This window comes from Aegilops tauschii, chromosome 3 (assembly GCF_002575655.3).
Source record: "Aegilops tauschii subsp. strangulata cultivar AL8/78 chromosome 3, Aet v6.0, whole genome shotgun sequence".
In the NCBI taxonomy this organism is placed as follows: Eukaryota; Viridiplantae; Streptophyta; class Magnoliopsida; order Poales; family Poaceae; genus Aegilops; species Aegilops tauschii.
In genome coordinates, this window is record NC_053037.3 from 110,867,108 (window position 1) to 110,892,506 (window position 25,399).

A 25,399-nucleotide genomic window follows, 5' to 3' on the forward strand; every position below is an offset into this window, starting at 1 on the left:
GTGGGTACTGGAAATGTTCTTAGCCCACATAAATATTTTCAGTTCGATCAGACGCTGAAAAATGTCGTCGTGAATAGTGAAAATCAGCTTTATGGTTACTTTATGGAAAGCCACCTTTTGGGGCTTTGCTCCAAAAGATCTTGGGGATGACATGGATGGATAGGAGCCATTTTTGGGGCCCCTCATGGGGGTGTGGCCGGCCACATGGGGTATCCCCCCTTGGGGACCCTCTAGTTCCTTGGTTTCACTCCTAGGTCCTTGTGGAAGGACTTCATTCATGTGCATTTTGGGTTTTTTGTGAAACTACCCTACCCCCTTGGGATTTCCTATAAATAGAGGTGGAGGGGCAGCCCTCCACACTCATCCCTTGCTCTCATACACATGCCATGCATTATCTGGCTTCTTCTCTCCCTCCCACGAAAAGAGTTTCGTAGAGCCGTAAGGCTGTCTGGGTTCCGGCAGGAACTAGTTCTAGACGGCGAAGCCCTGCCGGATAGATGACACCGTATGTGTGCAACTCTGTAGAGAGATCGTAGTTTCGGTCTTAGTTCGTGAGTGCCTCCCGAAGGGCTGTCCATGTGACCGTCCGAGTTTTGAAGGTCCTCCCGAAGGGCTGTCCGAGTGACCGTTCGAGTTTCGAAGGTCCTCCCGAAGGGCTGTCCGCGACACCGTCCGGGGGGCTGTTCGACCGCCTCCCGGAGGGATGTCTGAGGAGCAGATGAGGGTATACATCCTCGCGGTTGGGAGGTTGTAAATCCTAACTGCGGGGATCTGCACCGCCGATCGTCATCGACTCTACTTCCCGCTGCGCTACGAGTCGGTAACGAAAAAGATCAAACCATGTATGCAGTCTCCATAGTGGTCCTGGGCTGGTGCGTAGGTCGGAAATTTTTTGTTTTCTGCTGCGTTACCCTACAGAAGAAGGAGCAGTTGAAGTACTGGACTCACTACTTAAAAAACAACGTGACTACACCATCTTGAAGGGGATAGTCGACAGGTAATTTCAATCATTATTAACTATATCTCGGCCTTTTTAGTTCGTCATTTCCTGATATCAACTATTTAATAATTCCTTTATTCATTTTCTCTGCCAGCGGGCAGGGCTTGGGAAAAGTTCATCAACGTGACTCCAGGCCAATGGCGAAGAAAGCTGTATTGGTTTCGACCCAAGGTAAGTAATTAAGTAGTACTAGCTAGCTACGATCTCTTTAATTCTTGTTTCAATATCATTAATTATCATGCTTGATTAATTATTATCTGATTAAATTCTATTCTCATAAAGGCCCTAAGCAAGTGCCGGGGGCTGAAGTGTGTGCATACTACGTTTGCAGAACATTCGCATCATGGTGTCTGAAAGGAGCAAATCTGATAGACAGCTATGAGTACGTTTGCCAGAAAACTATTCACATTTTTTACATCATTATCGATATCTAATGACACAACTAATACATGCATATTGATCTCCTTCTGAAAAGTTCAATGAGATGCGGGATAAGCTCCTACCAACGGAGCGCATAGGAGCACTTCAAGAGGAAATAGCGGGATTTTTGCTCGACCAGGTCATAGATCCTAAAGGAGAATACCATTACCCGCTACTGCCACCACGAACCACTCCCAATTGTCATCGTGCTCCGAAGGCACCATGGCAAATGCCACTGGCTCCGAAGGCAACATGTAGGAGAAATTCTATATACCAAATTGTATATATATACATGTTTATGTGTGAATGGGTGGTTGTGAGACATTCGATGATCGGTTCTATGAGAAATTCTATTTATATATATATGCATAACGTGTACAATATGTAGTATCGTAAAATACCAGCAAACGAAAAAGAATTAAATGGAAAACACAAAAGTAAAGGAAAAAGAAATCCTGAACCCAAAACCCCCCAAACCTTTTAGTACCGGTTGGTGTTACCAACCGGTACTAAAGGTCTCTCCGCCCCCGGCGCTGGCACGTGCCACGTGGTGGCCTTTTAGCGGCGGTTCGTGCAGAACCGGTACTAAAGGGGGGGGACCTTTAGTCCCCACCCTTTAGTGCCAGTTACAGAACCGACACTAAAGGGCCTTACGAACCGGTGCTATAGCCCGGTTCTGCACTAGTGATGGCCTTGTAAGCGTTGTAACCTCATACTTTTATTCCCCTTCTATCAATGAAAAGACACGCAGCTTGCGTATTCGTGAAAAAAAGTCTTTGCTTCTGACTTTCACACTCTCTCCAGTGTCCACAGACCACAGTCAAATGATTTTCATCAGACACAACTCTAACAAATTTCTTAATAGCAGTAAGCGGAAACACACTCTACCAAGCATCACTAAGCAGGATCCTATCTAACTTCTCCAAGGTGGGGTTGTTTGGATTGTTAGACCATGTGTAAGCCCCACGGGATTAATTGTATACTTCTCTCAAAGAATCAGTACCGATCATACAGTTAAACATGATTGCGAGATCTTAAACCTAGTTTACTTGCTTCTAGGGGCTTGATGAGGACGAAGCTAGGCGAACTAGGGACTCCAATGGGTCTATTTCTTGTAGACTTTTATTTTCTTTTTTTCGGAAAGAGGAGTGCCTCGGCCTCTGCATCATAGGATATACGCACATCCATTTGATTAAACATGAATGATGTCAGGGATAATAATGCATATAAGAAGAGAACACAATCACAATAGGTCAGGCCCAAGATTACATAGCTCATCCAGGTAATCTACGAGTGGCTCACCAGCCAAACTGATTGAATAAACTCTACGCAACCATTTCCAGCCGGCTAGAACCACGTGCCATAAGCAACCGTGTGTCCTGTGTCCACATGCTGCAGTAGCCCAGTAGATAACTTGCAAAAAATTAGAAGTATGATTTGTGAAAAACGCAATCATAGCGATGGTTCCATGTTAGTCTATTTTCTAGACTAATATGTAGATTATATTATACTCCTGCTAGTTACATCCGTTTGAGCGTCAGCTAATTCCGGACTAGCCAAGTAAAAAATGTGTTTCTTAGCTTTTTCACGCTAGTACATGCCTACACCGAAGTCGTTGTGGGTACGGTTTACACATTAATGCAATCGTGTCGTGAAGTGCGTATGATCGGTGCGTGCATCAGCCAAACCCCAGCTCCCAACCGCACGCATGCTTGTCGTACCACTGCCCTCATCATGCATGATGCTTAGTATTATGTTGCTCTCTCGGCATCGTCGTGATGCCCGAGCTTTCCTCGTCAGGTATCTTGCGCCACATGCAGCTTTCGCGTCTCCGTAGTGGTTTGTACATTGTACTGGTTTGTACGTATGCATGTGTGTTTTGCTGGCCACACGTACACGTACGTACATTTTTAGGCGTGAGAGGTGAGACCATCAGAAAGAAAACGAAAAACATGCAGCGCTGTTACATGCAATGCAACTGAGCCGCCGCTTTCAGTGGCTAGCTGTAGCTACTCGTAGGACACCTATTCTTTCACCTACAGAGTGCAAGATCTCCGTGTCTCACTATTCGTGCACTACTCATGCTACTCACTGCACAGGTAGACATGTACATATTCTCCCTCTTCAGTGTACACATTCTACCTGTACACACGGTGCCCTTATTTATGCCCAACTCTCCACTTGAAAAGAGTCACGAAACGCAGAGAGATCCATCGTTCACTCAAGCAAGGACACAGATGGTCGTCATGAACAAAGCGCGAGAGATGGCACTGATAGCTGCTCTGTTCGCGCTCAGCTGCCTCCTCAAGACAACGACGAGCCCCGCCACCTCGGCCTACTCGGGCGCGTGGAGGCCGGCCTCCTCCTTACTCCACGAGCTCTGCCACCTCGGGGTCCGCCCGCTGATCCGTGACGATGCCGAGGCCACCGCGCTGGTGTCCGCCGACTTCGGATGCGCAGCCGGCGGCGGCGGCCGTGCTCTACCCGTCGTGCCCCGAGGACATCGCCTCGCTGCTCCGGGCCTCGTGCATGCACCCCTCCCCGTTCCCTGTGTCTGCCCGGGGCTGCGGCCACTCGACCCGAGGGCAGGCGTCCGCACCCCGCGGCGTCGTCGTGGACATGCTGTCGCTCGGGTGCCAAGCCGGCGGGTCTGCTACCCACCTCTCCGTCTCGGTCGACGGCCGCTACGTCGACGCCGGCGGCGAGCAGCTGTGGGTGGACGTGCTGCGTGCTGCCCTGGCGCACGGCCTCACCCCAAGGTCCTGGACCGACTACCTCCACCTCACCGTCGGCGGGACGCTCTCCAACGCCGGCATCAGCGGCCAGGCCTTCCGCCACGGCCCCCAGATATCCAACGTGCAAGAACTCGACGTGATCACCGGTACGTATGTGCGCCGTGCACGAGGGCACTAGATGAACACGGTTGGTTCTTTATGCCATGTTCACGTACTAATGGTTGCGAATTAATATGTAGGGCTCGGGGAGATTGTCACATGCTCAAAGGAGAAGCACGCGGACCTGTTCGACGCCGTGCTGGGCGGGTTGGGGCAGTTCGGCGTCATAACGCGGGCGCGCATCCCGCTGATCCCGGCGCCGGCGAGGGCGCGCTGGATGCGGCTCTTCTACACGGGGGCCGCGGCGCTCACGGGCGACCAGGAGCGGCTCATCGGCGTCGACCTCGGCACCGCTGTGTCCGGGTTCATGGACTACGTCGAGGGCTCGGTGGTGCTCGCGGATCAGGGCCAGGTCGGGAGCTGGCGCTCGTCGTTCTTCTCGGAAACCGCGCTCGCAGAGGAGGCTGGCGGCGTCCTTTACTGCCTCGAGGGAGCGCTGTACTACGGCGGCGCTGCTCTCGCCGGCGAGTCTGACGTCGACAAGGTAAAACTTGCGTGATCTTTTGTCGGTGTGGGTGCGCGCGTAGGCTCCATCCGTGCGTCCGTCGTGTCGTGTAGCTAGCCAGAGCTAGACGGGGACCCGCCAAGTGAGGTCGATGGTGACTTTTTGGCCGCCTGAGCTGACGCGCATGGCTCCAACCGTGCATGCAAATCCATTGCACCATCGACGTCGTCGTACGTAGTTGGTCTAGCTTTGTGTGCCCCTGGAATGGACCCGTCCCCGTCAGCAGTAATCCCAGTTTAGGGATATAAGTGAACTACTGTATTAGCCTAGACTATCCACAGTGGGAGTAACATAGATAGTAACATCACACATATCTAGATAAAATAGATGATGTGGCAAGCAATAAATGAAGAAAGAGAGGCATGTGGTAACATAGCTAGTTACTACTAGCATGAGTAACATCACACATATCAAGACAAGATGAGTCTATAGCCTAATAAATGAAGCGTTGCATGTTACCACATATATGTTACTCCCCACTATAGAGGTACTAACATAGAGTAGTAACATGCCCATGTTACTACTCTATGTTACTACCCATTGTGGCTAGTCTTATAGGGGAAAGTGAACATAGAAAATGTTGCTGCCTGGGAGAGGGTAAACCAGGACGTCCAACCACTTTTTGCTACCGATATTAATTACGAACACACTAATTAAATTATACAACATCGAGATTACAGTTATATAAAAATGGTTTGCTACAAAAATTTGGACTTCTTGAAGCAATAATTACAAAAATATCTACAATCTACATCCACCTTTTTTTTGGTTGGATCAAGGCTTTAAGTCTCTCAACTAAGATTTTGACCAAATCTATGCCAACTTGCCCTCTGATATATTTGGCATTTCTTATATTTGGGGTGGAATGACCTAATCATGTGATAAGTAGAAATTTCTTCACAATAGCTAAACGCAAGTCGATTGAAAATAGAATTTGGGTCAGCCGATTTTCGTAGGAAGGAGGCAGCCGCCATTCGCCGGAGAACCTATACCCCATGATCTATCAAGGGTGGCAGGGTGCACCATGATCTTAGGGGTGTTGGGGGTGTGGGGGGGTGCAGTTCGCTGGGAAAAAACGTATCTTCGCCGTGGTTAGAGGGATGGCGGCGGCGAGAGGGGGGGGGGGGTTTGCCGGGAGGGGGCGGCGGCGAGGCTGGCGCGGTAGCGGCCCCGGCCGTGGGCGGCAGTAGATCGGGCGATACGAGGTAGAAGATGATGAACTGTAGCCATCAGGAGGTTGAAGAAGCTGATCTGGTTGTCCATTTTGCATCCGACAGCTCATGGGAATCGACTGATCCAATTTTTACTATGCAAGCGACTTATATCTAGCCGATCCCAAATTTCTTATAGGATAGTAGTAAAAGCTACCATCCGCGTAGAAGAAGATAAATGGAATATACATCATTTCGCTTTTTGTTGTGGGTGACTAGTTAGTGGGGACTAGGGACTACACCAATAAATCAGTTCTGTACGGTCTCATCATGTACTTTTTTTTGCGCTGGTAAAAGAGTTTTATTCCATATTCGTAGGGTTACAATCAAGAGGCAAGAGTTCCTCCACACACGGTGGATCTTGTCTAAGCCATACAGCAGTAGTGCTCTCTGTATGACTATACAGAGCCAAATGATTTGCTACCCTATTTTGCACACGACTAATTTTCAAGAGAATAAAAACTCTATCTACCATAAGATGACGAATCTCAGCAACAAGGTGTTCACAGGATGATCTGGTCAAGCTGGCACCAAACAAAGTGGAGAGGGCCACCGAAGAAACCGACTGGACGATGACAGGCAACTCACGGTGCTAAATAGCAAGAGCCATACCCTGCATTAGCGCATATAGCTCCACCTCCAGTGCATCATTGCAATTGAATATACAACGGTATGTTGTAAAGATAACACTCGTATCATGCCTCGGTAGAATCATTCCAGCCGCCGCTGGCCCATCGGCTTGTAAGACGGACCCGTCAACAGACACTTCAAAACTAGCAAGTAGAGTTTTGCCAGAATTACTTTATCCATGCATACGCTTTTGAGTATCAATCAAAAGCTAGCTAGGCTTTTGAGCATTTTTTCTTATAGCCAGTACACCTAGTAGCACTATGCAAACAAGATCTAACCACTAGTAGAAAAAGAGGCTTCCATAGGCCCCCATTAGTCCCCAAAACAATCGAACCGCGACAAAAGGGGCCTTTAGTCGCGGTTCGGGAGGAGACCCGCGACCAACTATCTGGGCCCAGCGCGCTCGGTCGACAGCTGGCGGACGGGAGGGGCTTTAGTCCCGGTTGGCCTGGCCAACCAGGACTAAAGGTCCCCGAAGGCCTTTAGTCGCGGTTGGCCAGGCCAACCGGGACTAAAGGCCCATCAGGCTGGCGGACGGGAGGGGCTTTAGTCCCGGTTGGCCTGGCCAACCGGGACTAAAGGCCCATCCCTATATATAGGACTCAGCTCACTTCACTTCACTCAGCTCACTTCACAATTTTCAGAAGGGGGTGGTGGGTTTGCTTTTGGTTCCTCCTATGCACACAAGGTGTTCGATGAAATGCCCGAGAGCCTGAAACAAACATGATATGAAGTGTCCGAGCCACACTTGAGCTTTCTCATTTATTTTTCCTCCGCGATCGCGGTTAGCAACTTGAACCTTTCATGTGTCATTGATAAAATACGCATGTGTGTAGTTCATTGTTTAATTTGTATTATTTCTAGCTAATTAGTTTAACAAATGCATGATGGTTAATTATATACTTTATATAATAATAATGCAGATGAATCGGCAATGGATGTACGGTCCCCGACTCTCCGGCGAGTTCACTACGGGTTTGAAAGATTTCCTCGTAGTGGCAAATGCGAACAAGCAGCAAGGTTTTATTATCTGTCCATGTGCTGTCTGTAAGAATCAGAAGGGTTACTCCTCCTCAAGAGACGTTCACATGCACTTGCTTCGGCACGGTTTCATGCCAAGCTATAATTGTTGGACCAAGCATGGAGAAAGAGGGGTTAGAATGGAAGAATATGAAGAAGGGGATGATATCGATGACAACTATCATGATCATTTCGGTGATACTTTCATGGAGGATGATGCTGAAGGTGGGGAAGGGTTAGGTGAAGGTGAAGAAGAGGCACACGATGAGCCCGCTGATGATCTTGGTCGGACCATTGCTGATGCACGGAGACGCTGCGAAACTGACAAGGATAGGGAGAATTTGGATCGCATGTTAGAGGATCACAAAAAGTCGTTGTATCCAGGATGCGATAATAGTCTGAAAAAGCTGGGCTACACACTGGATTTGCTAAAATGGAAGGCACAGGAAGGTGTAGGTGACTCATCATTTGAAAATTTGCTGAAAATGTTGAAGAATATGTTTCCGAAGAATAACGAGTTGCCCGCCAGTACGTACGAAGCAAAGAAGGTTGTCTGCCCTCTAGGTTTAGAGGTTCTGAAGATACATGCATGCATTAACGACTGCATCCTCTACCGCGGTGAATACGAGAATTTGAATGAATGCCCTATATGCACTGCATTGCGTTATAAGATCAGAGGCGATGACCCTGGTGACGATGTTGAGGGCGAGAATCCCAGGAAGAGGGTTCCCGCCAAGGTGATGTGGTATGCTCCTATAATACCACGGTTGAAACGTCTGTTCATGAACAAAAGGCATGCCAAGTCGTTGCGATGGCACAAAGAGGACTGTAAGTCCGATGGGGAGTTGAGACACCCCGCTGATGGAACGCAATGGAGAAAGATCGACAGAGTGTTCAAAGATTTTGCAGCTGACGCAAGGAACATAAGATTTGGTCTAAGTACTGATGGCATGAATCCTTTTGGCGAGCAGAGCTCCAGCCATAGCACCTGACCCGTGACTCTATGCATCTACAACCTTCCTCCTTGGTTGTGCATGAAGCGGAAGTTCATTATGATGCCAATGCTCATCCAAGGTCCAAAGCAACCCGGGAACGACATCGATGTGTACCTAAGGCCATTAGTTGATGAACTTTTACAGTTGTGGGCCAGACCTGGTGTACGTGTCTGGGATGAGCACAAAGGAGAGGAATTTGACCTACGAGCGTTGCTTTTTGTAACCATCAACGATTGGCCTGCTCTCGGTAACCTTTCGGGACAGACAAATAAGGGATACAATGCATGCACGCACTGCTTACATGAGACTGAAAGTGTACGTTTGGTTAATTGTAAGAAGAACGTGTACCTGGGTCATCGTCGATTTCTTCCCCGAAATCATAACGTAAGAAAGAAAGGCAAGCATTTCAACGGCAAGGCAGATCACCGGCCGAAGCCTGCGGAACGTACTGGTGCTGAGATATTTGATATGGTCAAGGATTTGAAAGTCATCTTTGGAAAGGGTCCTGGCGGACAATCAGTTCCGCGGGGAGTTGACGGGCACACACCCATGTGGAAGAAGAAATCTATATTTTGGGAGCTAGAATATTGGAAAGTCCTAGATGTCCGCTCTGCAATCGACGTGATGCATGTTACGAAGAATATTTGCGTGAACCTGCTAAGCTTCTTGGGCGTGTATGGGAAGACAAATGATACAAAGGAAGCACGGCAGGACCAGCAACTTTTGAAAGACCCAGATGACCGGCATCCGGAATGGTTTCAAGGTCGTGCCAGCTACGCTCTTACCAAAGAAGAGAAGGTCATTTTTTTGAATGCCTGAGCAGTATGAAGGTCCCGTCTGGCTTCTCGTCGAATATAAAGGGAATAATAAACATGGCGGAGAAAAAGTTCCAAAACCTGAAGTCTCACGACTGCCACGTGATTATGACGCAATTGCTTCCGATTGCTTTGAGGGGGCTCCTACGGGAAAATGTTCGAGTAGCCATTGTGAAGCTATGTGCATTCCTCAATGCAATCTCTCAGAAGGTAATCAATCCAGAAGATCTACCACGGTTACAGAACGATGTGGTCCAATGCCTTGTCAGTTTCGAGTTGGTGTTCCCACCATCCTTCTTCGATATTATGACGCACCTCCTGCTCCACCTAGTCGAAGAGATTTCCATTCTCGGTCCTGTATTTCTACACAATATGTTCCCCTTTGAGAGGTTCATGGGAGTATTAAAGAAATATGTTCGTAACCGTGCTAGGCCAGAAGGAAGCATCGTCAAGGGCTATGGAAATGAGGAGGTAATTGAGTTCTGTATTGACTATGTTCCTGACCTTAAGCCGATTGGTATTCCTCAATCACGGCACGAGGGGAGACTAAGTGGAAAAGGCAAGATCGGAAGGAAATCCACGATATGTATGGACGGTCATTCTATGACTGAAGCACACCACACAGTTCTGCAAAATTCCAGCTTTGTGGCTCCGTACTTCGAGCAACACAAGAATATTTTACGCTCGGACAACCCGGGGAAGCCTGAATCCTGGATTAGAAAGGCCCACATGGAGACTTTCGGCAGTTGGTTGCGAAAACATTTAATGAATGACAATGATGTTGGAGATCAGCTGTACATGTTGGCCAAGAAACCATCTTCGACTATAACGATTTTCCAAGGGTACGAGATAAATGGGAATACATTTTACACCATCGCCCAAGATAAAAAGAGCACCAACCAAAACAGTGGTGTCCGCTTTGATGCAGCAACCGAGAATGGGCGAAAGGTCACATATTATGGTTACATAGAGGAGATATGGGAACTTGACTATGGACCCTCCTTTAAGGTCCCTTTGTTCCGGTGCAAATGGTTCAAGCTAACAGGAGGTGGGGTAAAGGTGGACGAGCAATACGGAATGACAATGGTGGATTTCAACAATCTTGGTTACCTTGACGAACCATTCGTCCTTGCCAAAGATGTCGCTCAGGTTTTTTATTTAAAGGACATGAGTAGCAAACCGAGGAAACGGAAAGATAAGAAAACGATCAGTACATCATGCGATGATCCAAAGCGCCACATTGTTCTTTCAGGGAAAAGAAACATCGTGGGAGTGGAGGACAAGACAGACATGTCAGAAGATTATAATATGTTTGGTGAAATTCCGCCCTTCAAAGTGAACACTAACCCAAGCGTTAAGTTAAATGATGAGGATGCTCCATGGATACGGCACAATCGTAAGCAAGCAGGGACACAAGGGAAGAATTGATGTGTAATAATTTATTGTACCAAACTTTGTATTTGGTCGATGAACTGAATGATGTATCAAACCTTTTGTCAAACCTTCAAGGGATTTTAAAATGAATTAGTTTTATTTTTCTGATTTTTTTTGATATATAATTGTATTTTTAAGATTTTAAAATGAATTAGTTTTATTTTTCTGATTTTTTTGATATATTATTTGTATTTTTAAGAATTTAAAATGAATTAGTTTTATTTTCTGATTTTTTTGATATATAATTGTATTTTTAAGATTTTAAAATGAATTAGAAACAAAATAATATAAACTTTAATAAAATATATAAGTACAAACAAAATAAAATAAATTTTAATAACATAAATAAAATTGATTCAACTAAAATTATCGAAGTATTTTCTGTTCAAAATCATTGAAAGCTAAAAGAATTTTCATAAAGAACTTTTTTTGTTAGAAACTTTAATAGCAAAAATAATTATCATAAAGTAAAATATATAAGTAATTAGAAACAAAATAAAATAAAATAAATAAGTTTTTTGTTGTAACTAGAAACAAAACAAAATAAATAAAGCAAAAAAGAAAACAAAAAACAGGCAAAAAATAAAAAATATGCCACCTACTGGGCCACCACGGCCTGAATACGACTAGAAACCCATCGATGGGCCAGGATTCAGGCCCGCAGAAGGCCTAGTAGGCCCATCAGGCATAGCAGTGACAATTAGGCCCGTAAGCTTGCAATGGAGAGGAGCTCGAGAGGGGAGCGGCAGTGGGGCTTATAAACCACTGCGCGCCCCTCTCAACTAGCGAGGTGGGACTAAACTTTCGACGCGGCAGCACAATGCCTTTAGTCCCGGTTCGGGAGGCGGACCGCGACTAAAGGGTACCCTTTAGTCGCGGTTGTTGTCCCCAACCGCGACTAAAGGGTCTTTCTGCGCGGGAACGAAAGCGGCGCCAAAACCCTTTAGTCCCGGTTGGGGAGGCGGACCGCGACTAAAGGTACCCTTTAGTCGCGGTCCGCCTCCCCAACCAGGACTAAAGGTACGTCTATATATACTGCACTTAGCAGTTTCCGCCACTTCCCATTCTGCTCTCTCGACGCCGAAGCCCTGCCCCGACGCCGATCGACGCCGAAGCCCTGCCCCGACGCCGAAGCCCTGCCCCGACGCCGACGCCGACGCCGAAGCCCTGCGCGCCGCCGCCGCCGTCCCCACTGAGCGCCGCCTCCGCCCGTGCCCCTGCCCTTGCCCGCCGCAGCCCCTGCCCTTGCCCTTGCCCGCCGCCCGCTGCCCCTGCCTGCCGTCCTCCGCGCGCCTCCCGCCGCCGGAAAAGGAAGAAGCTAGAAGAAAGAAAAAGGAAGAAGAAGAAAGAAAAAGGAAGAAGAAGAAGAAAAAAGGAAGAAGAAAACAAAAGAAAAACAGAAGAAAAACAAGAAAAAGGAAAAAAAAGGAAAAAGGAAGAAGAAAGAAAAAAGAAAACAAAAGAAAACACAAGAAAACACAAGAAAAACAAACAGAAGAAAAAAGGAAAAAGGAAAAAAGGAAGAAAAAACAGAAGAAAAACAAAAGAAAACAAAAGAAAACAGAAGAAAAAGGAAGAAGAAAAAAAGAAGAAAGAAAAAGGAAGAAGAAAAAAATGAAAACCAAATGAAAACCAAAAGAAAGAAGAAAGAAAAAGGAAGAAGAAAAAAAGAAGAAGAAAGGAAGAAGAAAGGAAGAAGAAGAAAGAAAGAAGAAAGAAAAAGGAAGAAGAAGAAAGAAAGAAGAAAGAAACCAAATGAAAAAAGAAGAAAAGAAAGAAGAAAGAAAGAAGAAAGAAAAAGGAAGAAGAAAGAAAAAGGAAGAAGAAAAAAAAAAGAAAACAAAACAAAAGAAACCAAATGAAAACCAAAAAAAAAAAAGAAAGAAAACCAAAAGAAAGAAGAAAAAAAAAGGAAGAAGAAAAAAAGAAAGAAGAAAGAAAGAAGAAAAAGGAAGAGGAAAAAAAGGAAGAAGAAAAAAAGAAAGAAGAAAGAAAGAAGAAAGAAAAAGGAAGAAGAAAAAAAGAAGAAAGAAAAAGGTAGAAGAAAAAAATGAAAACCAAATAAAAACCAAATGAAAACCAAATGAAAGAAGAAAGAAAAAGGAAGAAGGAAAAAAGAAGAAGAAAGGAAGAAGAAAGGAAGAAGAAGAAAGAAAGAAGAAAGAAAAAGGAAGAAGAGGAAAGAAAGAAGAAAGAGGAAGAAGAAAGGAAGAAGAAGAAAAAAAGAAGAAAAAAGGAAGAAGAAAGAAACCAAATGAAAACCAAAAAGAAAAACAAAGAAAACAAAACAAAATACTTGGCAGTGCTCAATAATCTTATTTTTTAATTCCTCCTCCTCTATGTCCCCTTAATCTTATTTTTTAATTCCTTTATACTTAAAGAATTTTTACTACATGCAGGAGTGACATATGGCGGACGATAGAGCCGAGCCGCTTAGGGATCCGGAGGCTGAACGTTATTTAATGGGCATCATCAACAACGAGATTCCTTATGTGCCGGGCTCAGAATATGAGCAACAAGAGGATGTAGTCTCTTCTTTTCTGAACCTTGACGGTGGAACAGAGATTGTCGATGATCAAGAAGGTGATGGAACGGACATTGTCGACGGAGGTCAACCGTCAACAAACGACGATCTCGAATTGCAAGTAGCAACCACCTCCGGCGAGGTATATATATACATTGAGCCTCTCGTGATACAAACTTACTGAAATGTGAATACATATGTATTAACGCGCGCGACTCTCTTTCTTTTTTTAGCCCTCCGGATCGAGTACGACAAAGCGTGGCAAATCCAAGGCGATGAAAACAGGAGAAACATATGCCATTGAGTTTGTCAGTGAAACCGGCAAGCCCCTACAGCACACCTCAAAGTTTATCAACCAATGCGGAGTCGTTGTTAGAGACAACGTCCCGATCACCGTCCAGGAATGGAAGGAGCCAAAGAAGGCACGTCTTGGTTTCAGTTTTGTCGACAAGAGAACGAAAAAGGATTGCTGGAGAAAGCTTATGGAACATTTCATTCTACCTCCGGAATACAACAAAGTCGATGAATTCGGTAACGAGGTTCCGGGTGGACGTCAGAGGAGGAGGCTAGTTAAAGAGTTCGCTCTTCAGAAGATGGGCGAAGCATTCCGGAACTTCAAGAAAAATTTAACCCGTGACTATGTCAACAAGGGCAAGACTCCGGATTTCAATGGACAACATGAGAAACTGAAAGATGATTGGCCAGAATTTGTGAGGCAAAAGCAATCGGAGCATTTCAAGGAAATATCGAAAAAAAATAAGGATAATGCGAGTAAGAAAAAGTTCCATCATATTATGGGGCCAGGAGGATACCGCCTTTCGGAGCCTAGGTGGCAGAAGATGGAGGAGGACCTGAGGGTGCGAGGAATCCCTCTAGGTACAGAGGGATGGGACCCAAGGTCCAAAAGCTGGTGGTACGGGCATGGGGGATCGCTAGACCCGGAGACAGGGGTGTGTGTTCACCGGCAGAGACAGTTTGCTCCCACCCAAGCCCTTATTGACGCAATGACCCAAGCTCAAGAGGGCTTGATCAAGTTCAACAGAGAGAAAGACGCACTAACAACAGCCCTCGGGAATGATGAACACGGAGGACGTGTACAAGGCAAAGGCAAAGTTCCGTGGAAAGTAGGGTTTTCCCAGGACAATGACCCGTACTGTTACAGAAGCCGTAAGAGAAAGACGGACCGGGATGCAGATCTTATGACGAAGTTTGCATCGGAACTCCATGAGTTGAAGCAGACCGTGCATGAACTAGTAAAAGAAAAATCGGCTACAGGGCCGCATGAAGATCATGAAGCGGATCGCGGAAGCTAGCAGCGGAGAAGCAGCGTGGCTTCCACGGATGCCCCACCTGGTGCTAGTGCACCGATGATCGAGATTCGTGCACCGGAGCCTCACTACCCCATGGATGATGTAAAGGAGATGAAAGAATGTGATCTGCATTATCCCGTGGGGAACATTTCCACGAAGGTAGCTAGCGACAGTGCTTTACCCTGTACACCTGGAGCACTCCACCACAACAACCCCATTGCATATGGCTATGCTCGTGTCACGGTGGAAGACATAGTCCAAGGGTTTGAGGACCTGGAGATTGACAAACCTACACCCGAAGGGGAGAGAAGACTTGGAGATGTCAAGCACCAGTTCATTCTATGGAAAAGGAAGTACATAGTGTTTCCAGGCGAGGCGCCAAGGCTAGCAAGTCCACCCCCCTCCGATGGTGGTGGTGGTGGTGGTGGCGGTGGTGGCGGTGGTGGTGGTCGTGGTGGTTCACCTACACCTCCTTCACGCCATTCGACGCCGTCCCCCGATCCACAACCTCCGGCGGGTGCGACGCCCCCCAATCCTCCTCTGGCGGGTACGACGCCCCCCAATCCACCTCCGGCGAAGAAGCAGAAGCAGGCGGACAGCAAGGAAACCCGCTCCTGGACTATTAACCCGGACCCTTATGTACCTAAGACCACAAGGGTACCGGAGCCATCACTGAAGCCTCTCCTCCCAAGGCCTTGGGAACTTTGTGAAGCTGAAACCAAATTGGCCGCGTCTGCTGATTATGAGAAATGGAAGGCGGATATGAAGGCGATAAAAGAGCCTGAGCCCAAGCAAGTATTCACGGAGAAGCAAAAGAAGTGGGCTAAGGATTTTTTGACGACACCGTCCCAAGCCGAGCTGAATATGCCTGACGACTGTGGACATGAACTTCGTAGGCAAGCAAAAATATTGAAGGAGGAGAAAGAAGAAAGTAAAAAAAGCGGGAAACAAGTTGACCAGCTCGGGATGCAGAAGAAACAATCGATCCCCCCGCTCATAGTGAAAGCCGGTCCGGAAGAGGACCCCGATATCATAGCAGCTGCGGCAGCACTTGGATTGACTGTAGCGAGTGCCATGAAACAAGCGTCCGAGATGGGTTTGACTCTTCGTGCCTTCTTAGGCCTTGAGGATGCGCCAGTATGTGAGATAGCATTACAATATGTGCGGAATGGGCCTCTCGTCGAGCCTGCGCGGGAAAAGAGTCTACCACCGCAAATGCGAAATCTGCTACGTTGGTACAAGCAATTCATAACATGGGCCGACAAAGAATATGTTTATGCGGATGTTACAGATGAGCATCACACCAAACGGTACTCTGTACAAGTTCATATGAGTGAATTGTTCCAGCTGTTCAATCTGCGCGACCTCGACAAATCTATGCTGAGTTGCTACGTTCTGTAAGTGATTTATTTCTACCTCATCTCGTTCTTCATTGCCTGCACTATATATATATATTGTCCTAACTATATTGTTGCGTACGCTATTATGCAGATTGAAGATTTGGGAATGCAAAATAAGAAACATCCATGATGTTGGGTTCATTGACCCACATATCGTTAATGGACATGTGTTACAACATCACCCCGAAGACGTGGAGAAAGACTTGTACAAGTTTCTTAGAAAGCATCAACTCAAAAGTCATATTCTATTTCCTTACCATTTTGGGTGAGTGTTTCTCTCTTGTGCCCATTCTCTTTTGTTTACTCCATGCATGGTATGTCTAATCGATGAGTTATGCATGACTGTGCATGTAACGTGTCCGCAGGTTCCACTGGATTCTGCTAAATATTGAACTTCACACCTCCAGAGTTCTAATCATGGACTCTATGGATTCGGATCCAAAGCGTTGGGCCGACATGAGAAAAATGCTGCAAAAGTAATTATTTTCAATCATTTGAGCTCTATATCGATCGGTCTCTTTCGTTCATTTCCTAATATCAAGTAACTAATAACTCCCTTGTTCATTTAATTTTCTTTGCCCTGTAGGGTTTGGAGACGGTTCTCAGAAGAAATTGTCGGTGAATTCAAACATGAGCTAGATTTCAGAAGGTTAGTTAATGTGGATAAGCAGCCACCGGGGACCAATCTATGTGGATACTATGTTTGTGAGAACATCCGGAGACACACCTCTGAGTGGAAGGCATCGGATAGCGTGCGGAACGCGACGGATAACTTGCGGAGGAGGCTTAGTCCAGAAGCTCGCTTCCGACCAATTCAAGAAGAATTAGCAGGATTTTTCATGAGGGAAGTCATCAATCCTAAAGGAGAACACTATACCGAGGACGAAGAAATTTATATGCATACCCGAGATTGAAACTTGTTCGAAGTTGTATATGGTCATCCATCCTAATTGTGTATGAAAACTTGTTCGAAGTTGTATATGGTCACCCGAGATTGAATATATATTATATATTCCTCTTGAATTCTTCTTGTTTGAAATTTCATATGCATGTATATAGTAGCGTAGAATATGTGTATTGAAACTTCATCAAAATTAAAATAAAACACAAAATAAAATATAAAAGAAATAAAACACTCCAAACTAAAAAGAAACCAGGTTTAGGGGGGCTAAAACCCTAAACCTGCGGAGGAGGCCTTTAGTCCCGGTTGGCCACGAGAACCGGGACTAAAGGTCCTCCGCCCCGACGGACCACTGGCGCCCACGTGGACGGGCCTTTAGTCCCGGTCAGCCACAAGAACCGGGACTAAAGCCTTTAGTCGCGGTCCGTAAGAGGCGCGACTAAAGGGGGGGTCTTTAGTCGCGCATATTTAGTCCCGGTTGCATAGCCGGGACTAAAGGCTGTTGCAAACCGGGACTAAAGGGCTTTTTTCTACCAGTGAACGCATGGGACAGGGACCGTGCATGCACTGCATATGCAAGCGGCCAAACCCTGTGATCTTGCCTGACCTACATGCTGTTCTAATTCCGTCCATAGACACGTCACACTGCATCCTCTTGTCAGAAAAGTAACTCGCTCGATCAACTTTTTATAATTTTGTAAGGTCTGGTCCTACAAATATATTTTTTATCACTGAAAAAATAACGATGGTTCGCGTTCCCGTGCATGCACATACATTTTCTTTAGGGGTGCATGTACACTTTTCAGCCCGTAAAGGGAAATGAAAAACTCTGCATGTATTCGTGCATGTGTAAAAATTGAAGTGTGAAAAAACTACTGTATTAGGCTGCCCGTAATGATAGTATCTATTTTGTATTGCACGGGTATTGGAGTTGTGGCCCACCTCTTAGTCTTATATATACGTGCACCAGCACCCCATCAATACAACGTCTATTCTATTGCAAACTTTTCCGTTTACATGGTATCAGTTTTTTAGGTTTTCCTCTCGCTTCCGCCGCCACCGCGCGTCTTCTCCGCGCCGCCGCCGCCGCCGCTATCAGCCGCCGCCGCCCCCGTGCGCCTTCCCCCGCCGGCCGCCGGCGCTCTTCTCACTGCCTCGCTCCCCTGCTTTTTCTCTACGCTACCGCGCCTCGCTAGCTAGCCAAGCTGCTTTTCTCGATCGCTAGCTAGCCAAGGTGCTCTGCTGACTTTTCTTGATCGCTAGCTAGCCAAGGTGTTCCGTGCCTTTTCTCGACCCCGCTAGCGCGAGCGCCCCGATCGCACCTGCCTCGCTAGCCGCTGCCCATCCAAGTCAGTGCATCGCCAGCGCTCGCCCGTGCTTGCGCATCGCCCGCGCATCACCAGCGCCAGCTCGCCCGATCGCTTCGCCCGCTCGCGCTTCGCTAGCCTCGCCCGACCTGCCTCCCCGCGCGCGCCGCCGCTCCCCACCGCCGCCGCCGCCGCCGCGCAGCGCCTTCTCGCGCGTGGCGCCGCCGCCGTGTCCTCCTCTGACGCCACCGCCGCGCCACTGCCGCCTCGTCGCGCCGCAACCCTAACCCGACGCCTTCCATGGACTCTCCGAGCTACTTCACCATCTGCGGTGGAACCGCTCCACCGGCCGCGCCTGCCGGGTGTTACCCGTTGTCGCCACCAGCGCCTCCCCCGCAGCACCCACAAGGGGGAGGGGGCCGACGCAACCGGCGTGGGGGCGGTCGCCGCCGCCAGCAGCAGCAGCGGGCCCAGGACGCCGGGGGGGCGCTGCCCTATCAGCAGGCTCTCCCTGCTGGCCACCAGGCGTTCATCGGCGCGCCCTTCCAGCCGACCGGCGCCGGCTACGGCGCCCTCCTTGCGCCGCCGCCCCTCGGTGGTTATGGCCCGCCCGTCCTGGCGCCACCCTACGGGGGCCTTCCGCCGCCGCCGGTACCTATGCCATGGGACCCCGCCCTCCTCGCCGCCCAGCACTCCACGCCATCGCCGAGTAGCTCTGTCGGTGGAGATGACTGGTACATGGACTCAGGTGCTACTGCGCACATGGCAGCTCATCCCGGTAACCTAAGCTCCTCCACTCCCGTTCACACACCCACTCATATCACCGTCGGCAACAGCTCCTCCTTACCTATTACTCATATTGGTAGCACTAGCTTTCGCTCCACTTCCACACCCATCAGTATGTCTAATGTTCTTGTTTCACCTGATTTACTCACGAACCTAGTTTGCGTTCGTCGTCTTACTCGTGAGAACCCACTTACTATTGAATTTGACGGTGTCGGCTTTTCTGTGAAAGACGCCCATACCTGGATGATCCTTCACCGATGTGACAGTCCCGATGAGCTCTACCCCGTGCACGCTGGCGCCTCCACCTCCACACCTGTCGCCCTTGCCGCCGGCGTTGACCTTTGGCACGCTCGCTTGGGTCACCCCATTCACACCGTCTTACGTCAAATTCTTAGGAGTTTCTCTTTCTCATGTGATAAGCTCGACGAGCACTCTTGTGAGGCTTGTCGCTTAGGCAAGCACGTTCGTCTTCCCTTTAGTGCGTCTTCTTCAGTTTCCACTTTTCCGTTTAAATTACTTCATAGTGATTTTTGGACATCTCCCGTTGCGAGTAACACGGGCTATCTATACTACTTGGTGATTTTAGATTATTATTCTCATTATGTGTGGACTTTTCCCCTTCGTCGTAAATCCGATGCTTTAGCCACACTCACTGCCTTTTATTCCTATGTCACCACCCAGTTCGGTCGCCCCATACTCGCACTCCAAACTGATAACGGAAAAGAGTTCGACAACGTCGCTCTTCGCACACTTCTCGCCTCTCACGGCACCACCTTCCGTCTGACTTGCCCCTAAACTTCCCAGCAGAACGGCCGCGCCGAGCGCATTCTCCGCACTCTTAATGACTGCGTTCGCACGTTACTCTTTCACTCTAACGTGCCCGCTCAGTTTTGGCCCGATGCCCTTGCTACCGGCACTCTCTTAGTTAACATTCGTCCGTGTCGCCCTCGGTGGAACTACGCCCCTCACCACCTTCTCTTCGGCACACCACCGTCTTATGATGGTCTCCGCATCTTCGGGTGTCTCTGTTATCCTAGCACCGCGTCTACCACGCCACACAAACTCGCACCACGATCCGTCCCATGCGTCTTCCTTGGGTACCCTCCTAACACCAAAGGTTACCGGTGCTATGATCCTGTCACTCATCGTGTGTACACCTCGAGGCATCTGTACTTTGTCGAGACAGTGTTCCCTTTTTTTTCAGGTTCCTCCAGCTTCGGCCCCTTCGGCGCCGGCCCCCGCGCCCCCTTCGTGGAGCGATGCGCGGCGGCAGCCCCCGGCGCCCCCCCGGCACGGCGCCGTCTACCGCCACCACCTGGCTTCATGACTCCCTCCCCCGAGGTCGAGTCCGAGCGGGCCCCCAGGTCCCCGTCTCCCTCATATGAGGTTGGGCCCGGCACCCCACCCGCCACCCCTGCGACGGGCTCGACGTCAACCTCGCCCGTCGCCTCTTCCACCGCCGGACGACCGACGCCGCTGCCGCCGCGGCCCCCGCCGCCGCCGCCGCGGCACCCACCGGCCCTGCTGCCCCGTCACTTGGTGTGACTACCCGTGCCCGAGCAGGAGTGCTTCGGCCCAGCACGCGCTACTCCGCCGACGAGTATGTGTGCGCCGCCTCGACGTCGACGCCATCACCCGTCCCCACCTCCGCGCGTGCTGCCCTTCGGGATCCCCACTGGCTAGCAGCGATGCAGGAGGAGTTCGACGTCTTACAGCGCAACCGCACGTGGCAGCTTGTTCTGCGACCCCCTCGTGCCAACTTCATCTCTGGCAAGTGGGTGCTTTGCCACAAGACTCGCTCGGACGGTTCTCTCGAGCGCTACAAGGCTCGGTGGGTGGTTCGTGGTTTTCGGCAGCGTGCGGGCGTGGACTTCACTGACACCTTCGCCCCGGTTGTGAAACCGGGCACGATTCGCGCCGTGCTTCAGTTGGCGGTCTCACGCGCCTGGCCGGTGCACCAGTTGGATGTCTCCAACGCCTTCTTGCACGGCCATCTCGCCGAGCAGGTGTTCTGTGAGCAGCCCACTGGTTTCGTCGACGCCGAGCACCCTGACTTCGTGTGCTTGCTCTCTCGTTCTCTTTACGGGTTGAAGTAGGCGCCTCAGGCTTGGTACCAGTGTATCGCAGCCTTCCTGCAATCTCTCGGCTTTCGGTCCACTCGCTCTGATGCTTCACTCTTCGTGTATCATCAGGGAGTTGACACTACATATCTGCTGCTCTATGTCGACGACATCATCCTCACGGCGTCCGCCCCCGACCTCCTTCAGCGGCTGACTGCTCGTCTTCGTGATGAGTTTGCCCTTAAGGACTTGGGGCCCCTGCACTACTTCCTCGGCATCGAGGTGGTCCGACGGACTGACGGCTTCTTTCTGCATCAGCAGAAGTACGCCCACGAGCTCCTGGAGCGTGCCGGTATGCTTAACTCCAAGCCGGCGCCCACCCCCGTCGACACGAAGGCGAAGGTCTCCGCTCTCGAGGGGTCTCTTGTGTCCGATGGGGCGTTTTATCGCTCTATTGTCGGTGCTTTACAGTACCTGACACTGACTCGCCCTGACCTGCAGTACGCTGTCCAGCAGGTGTGCCTCCATATGCACACCCCGCGTGACTCTCACTGGACTCTGGTGAAGCGTATTCTCCGTTACATATGCGGCACCATGTCCTTGGGACTCACCCTGACGGCCTCCGCCTCCACCGACCTCGTGGCCTACTCGGATGCCGACAGGGCTGGCTGCCCCGACACGCGACGCTCTACGTCAGGCTACTGCGTCTACCTTGGGCCCTCGTTGATCTCTTGGTCATCGAAGCGGCAGCCCACGGTCTCCCACTCGAGCGCCGAGGCAGAGTATCGCGCCGTGGCTAATGCCATGGCCGAGTGCTTTTGGATACGTCAGCTGCTCCAGGAGTTGCTTTGTGATGTTCAAAAGGCCACTCTTGTCTACTGCGATAATGTCAGCGCGGTCTACCTCTCCGCCAACCCGGTGCACCACCGACGGACGAAGCATATTGAGCTCGATATTCACTTCGTGCGCGAGCAGGTTGCCCTTGGCCGTGTTCGGGTTCTCCACGTGCCGACGACGCAACAGTTTGCTGATGTGATGACTAAGGGATTGCCTACTCCCGTCTTCGAGGAGTTTCGGTCCAGTCTCTGTGTCTCCGGCGACGCTTGGACTGCGGGGGGAGGGGGGTGTTGAGTATGTATTTTGTATTGCACGTGTATTGGAGTTGTGGCCCACCTCCTACTCTTATATATACGTGCACCAGCACCCCATCAATACAACGTCTATTGTATTGCAAACTTTTTCGTCTACAATATCATAAGTAGTGTCATGCATGCCAACTAAGCGCATGGACAACCGTGAACTAATTTAGTGATCTAAGGTCTTATACTTCGCTAATTACTCCATTATAATTATTATTTTTGCAAAATTTTACTAATTTGTGGGTGAATGCATGCGTGTAGAGGCTGGAGGTGATGCTGCGGGAGCTGCGGTACCCGCGTGGGTTCGCGTTCGTGCAGGACGTGTCGTACGCGAGGTTCCTTGACCGGGTGCGCGACGGCGAGCTCAAGCTCCGCGCCGCCGGCCTCTCGGACATGCCGCACCCCTGGCTCAACCTCTTCCTCCCACGCTCCCGCGTCCTTGACTTTGCAGCCGGCGTCTTCCACGGCATCCTTCGCCGGGACGGCGGCACCGGCCCCATGAGCCCCGTCCTCGTCTACCCCATGAGCCGGGACAGGTGGGACGACGACATGTCAGCGGTGTTCCCGGAGGAGGAGGAGGTGTTCTACACGGTTGGGATCCTCCGGTCGGCGGTGTCCGAGAGCGACCTTGGGCGTCTGGAGGAGCAGAACGAGGAGATCTTACGCTTCTGCGAGGAGGCCGGGATACCGTGCGTGCAGTACCTGCCGTACTACGCCGACCAGACCGGTTGGGAGAAGAAGCACTTTGGTCCAGCCAAGTGGGCCAGATTCATGGAGACGGAAGAGGAAGTATGATCCCCCAAGGCGATCCTCTCCCGTGGTCAGAGAATTTTCACGGCCCCGCTGGCTTGATCGCGAAGCACTCATGCATATGCTTGCCCGGTTGCATGGGCCCGTATGCTCCGTCAAGAGGAAATGGCTTGAGTTTACATCATGTTAGATGTTGGTCTATTACTAGTTTTGCTGATGATATTGCATGGGTGGAGTTTGTGATCAAACATGAATGCAAAATAGTCTGCATAATGAAGCATATAACATATGAACTACAAAGGGAGTTCCCTTTGTCACGGTATAAGGGCATCGCCAATGGCGACCCGTAAATTTCCTTCTGCATCAGTCCGCGAACACAGATGCAGGAGGTCGCCATCCAACCGTAGCCGCATACATCCGGCCTTCCTTATTTTTTTAGGTCCGCACGATCAAATAGCTGTATACATAGGGTACAGACGTTCAAATAGCCGCATGCAGTAGTAGTTCAAATTTAAAAATATTTAAATATTACATCCCAACATTGTTTTCCCTTTTAACCGTCCACTGATGCTCAATTAGATCTTTCTTCAGCTGCTCGTGAGTAGGTCGATGCCGAATTTGTTAATGCATTTGAATAAACTCTTCAAATGTGGCCAGATTCTGGTCTGGAAGTTGGATATGATCACCCACGTTCTCAAATTCTAGAGATGCGGCAACATCGTCACCCTCATCCTCGACGATCATGTTGTTCATGATGACACAAGATGTCATCACCTCCCACAAGGTCTCCGGATCCCATTATTTAGCAGGTCCACGGACAACTGCAAAACGGGCTTGCAGAACTCCAAATGCCCTCTCGACATTCTTTCTAGCTGCTTCTTGTCTTTGAGGAAAATGAGCTTTTTTTGGCCAACTAGGTTAGAGACGGTGCTATTAAAGGTAGGCCACGGAGGATAGATACCATCAACAAGATAGTATCCCAAGTTGTACTCATGTCTATTGAAAGTATAGTGCCGCGAAGGAGCTTTTCCTTCAGCCAGTCTCGCAAACAACGGTGATCACTACAGCACATTGATGTCACTGTGAGACCCGGGCATGCCAAGGAAAGCATACCAAATCAAAAGATCTTGTGATGCAACTACTTCAAGAATTATTGTGGGCTTCTTAACATGACTCTGATATTGCCCTTGTAAAGCCTTCGGGAAGTTCTTCCATTTTCAATGCATGCATTGAAGAGAGCCAAGCAAACCTGGCCACCCTCTTACTTCTGAGATTGCCAAGAGCCTCTCGGTGTTTGGCATCGTTGGTTCTCTCAGGTACTAAGATCTGAACACCTCGGCCATGGGAGTAGCAAACCTGACCATCGCATCTCCGCATGTGCTATCAGACATCCATAGGTACTCGTCCCACGAATCAACGACCGTGCCATATGCAAGCATCCGGAGTGTGGCCATGCACTTCTGGTAACCAGAGAACCCAATCGTTCCCACGACGTCCTTCCTCAGGATGAAGTAGTCATCATAGGACTGTACACAATGATACAAATGATCGAAGACAATCTTGCATCTGAAAATGCGGCGAAAATGGTCAGCGCAGAGTGCATCGGGGGAAAAGTAGCTGGCTATCAGTGTAAAATGGTCACGCGCTCTATTATAGTTGAGCACTCGATGATCCTTGATTGAGCCCTTGAAATTGAGAACATGCTCCTCCATACGCTCCGCGTCTTCAAGGACCGCCTGCATCATCGCTGTCTCATCATAGTACTCCTCCTCGTCCGACGTGTCATTGGACGACTCAACATACCGCTCGTATATGTACTCCAAATTGGAATCCATTGTTAGAAAGAAGAAGGGAAACTTTTTGTAGTTTCGATGATTCATCGAACAGTTGTCGGGCATGGCGAGTATAGTAGTAGCAGATGGTACCTGGCGTGGCGTCGGGGGACATGGGTTGAATGGCGACAGAGGAGAAGTAGGTGGTGCCCTTCTGGAGTGCAGGAGGTGATGGAGACGTAGAGTTTCGGCAGGGGTGTGGCATTGGGGCCGGGTTGGTGGAGCGGCGGCGAAGGTAAGATAGAAAGAAGGAAGAAGAGAAAATGGGAAGGATGTGGGCGTGAGGTCCAGGCAAGTTTTTGGGTGGACCGGCAGTGTCCGAGTCCTAGGTGTTCGGAATCCCGCAAAGCTCCCCCACACTTCTTCTGTTTGCGGGAGAAAATATGTCCGGACCGCCCCGCGGACCGATACATGCCCGCTTGGATGGCTTCGGTGGTCTGAACGGATGCGGGCAGTTTGCAGGTCC

The 25,399-nt window shown here is 49.3% G+C and overlaps 1 protein-coding gene and 1 pseudogene across 1 annotated transcript; one reads left to right on the forward strand and one right to left on the reverse strand.

Annotated features, from left to right (window-relative positions):
- Positions 1-3,522: 3,522 nt before the first annotated feature.
- Positions 3,523-23,511, forward strand: LOC109748474 (cytokinin dehydrogenase 2-like; annotated as a pseudogene).
- Positions 23,512-24,420: 909 nt separating this feature from the next.
- LOC109778038 (uncharacterized) lies at positions 24,421-24,936 on the reverse strand. Its single transcript, XM_020336604.1, has one exon. It carries the CDS (start codon positions 24,934-24,936, stop codon positions 24,421-24,423), a length of 516 nt encoding a protein of 171 aa, XP_020192193.1.
- Positions 24,937-25,399: the final 463 nt, after the last annotated feature.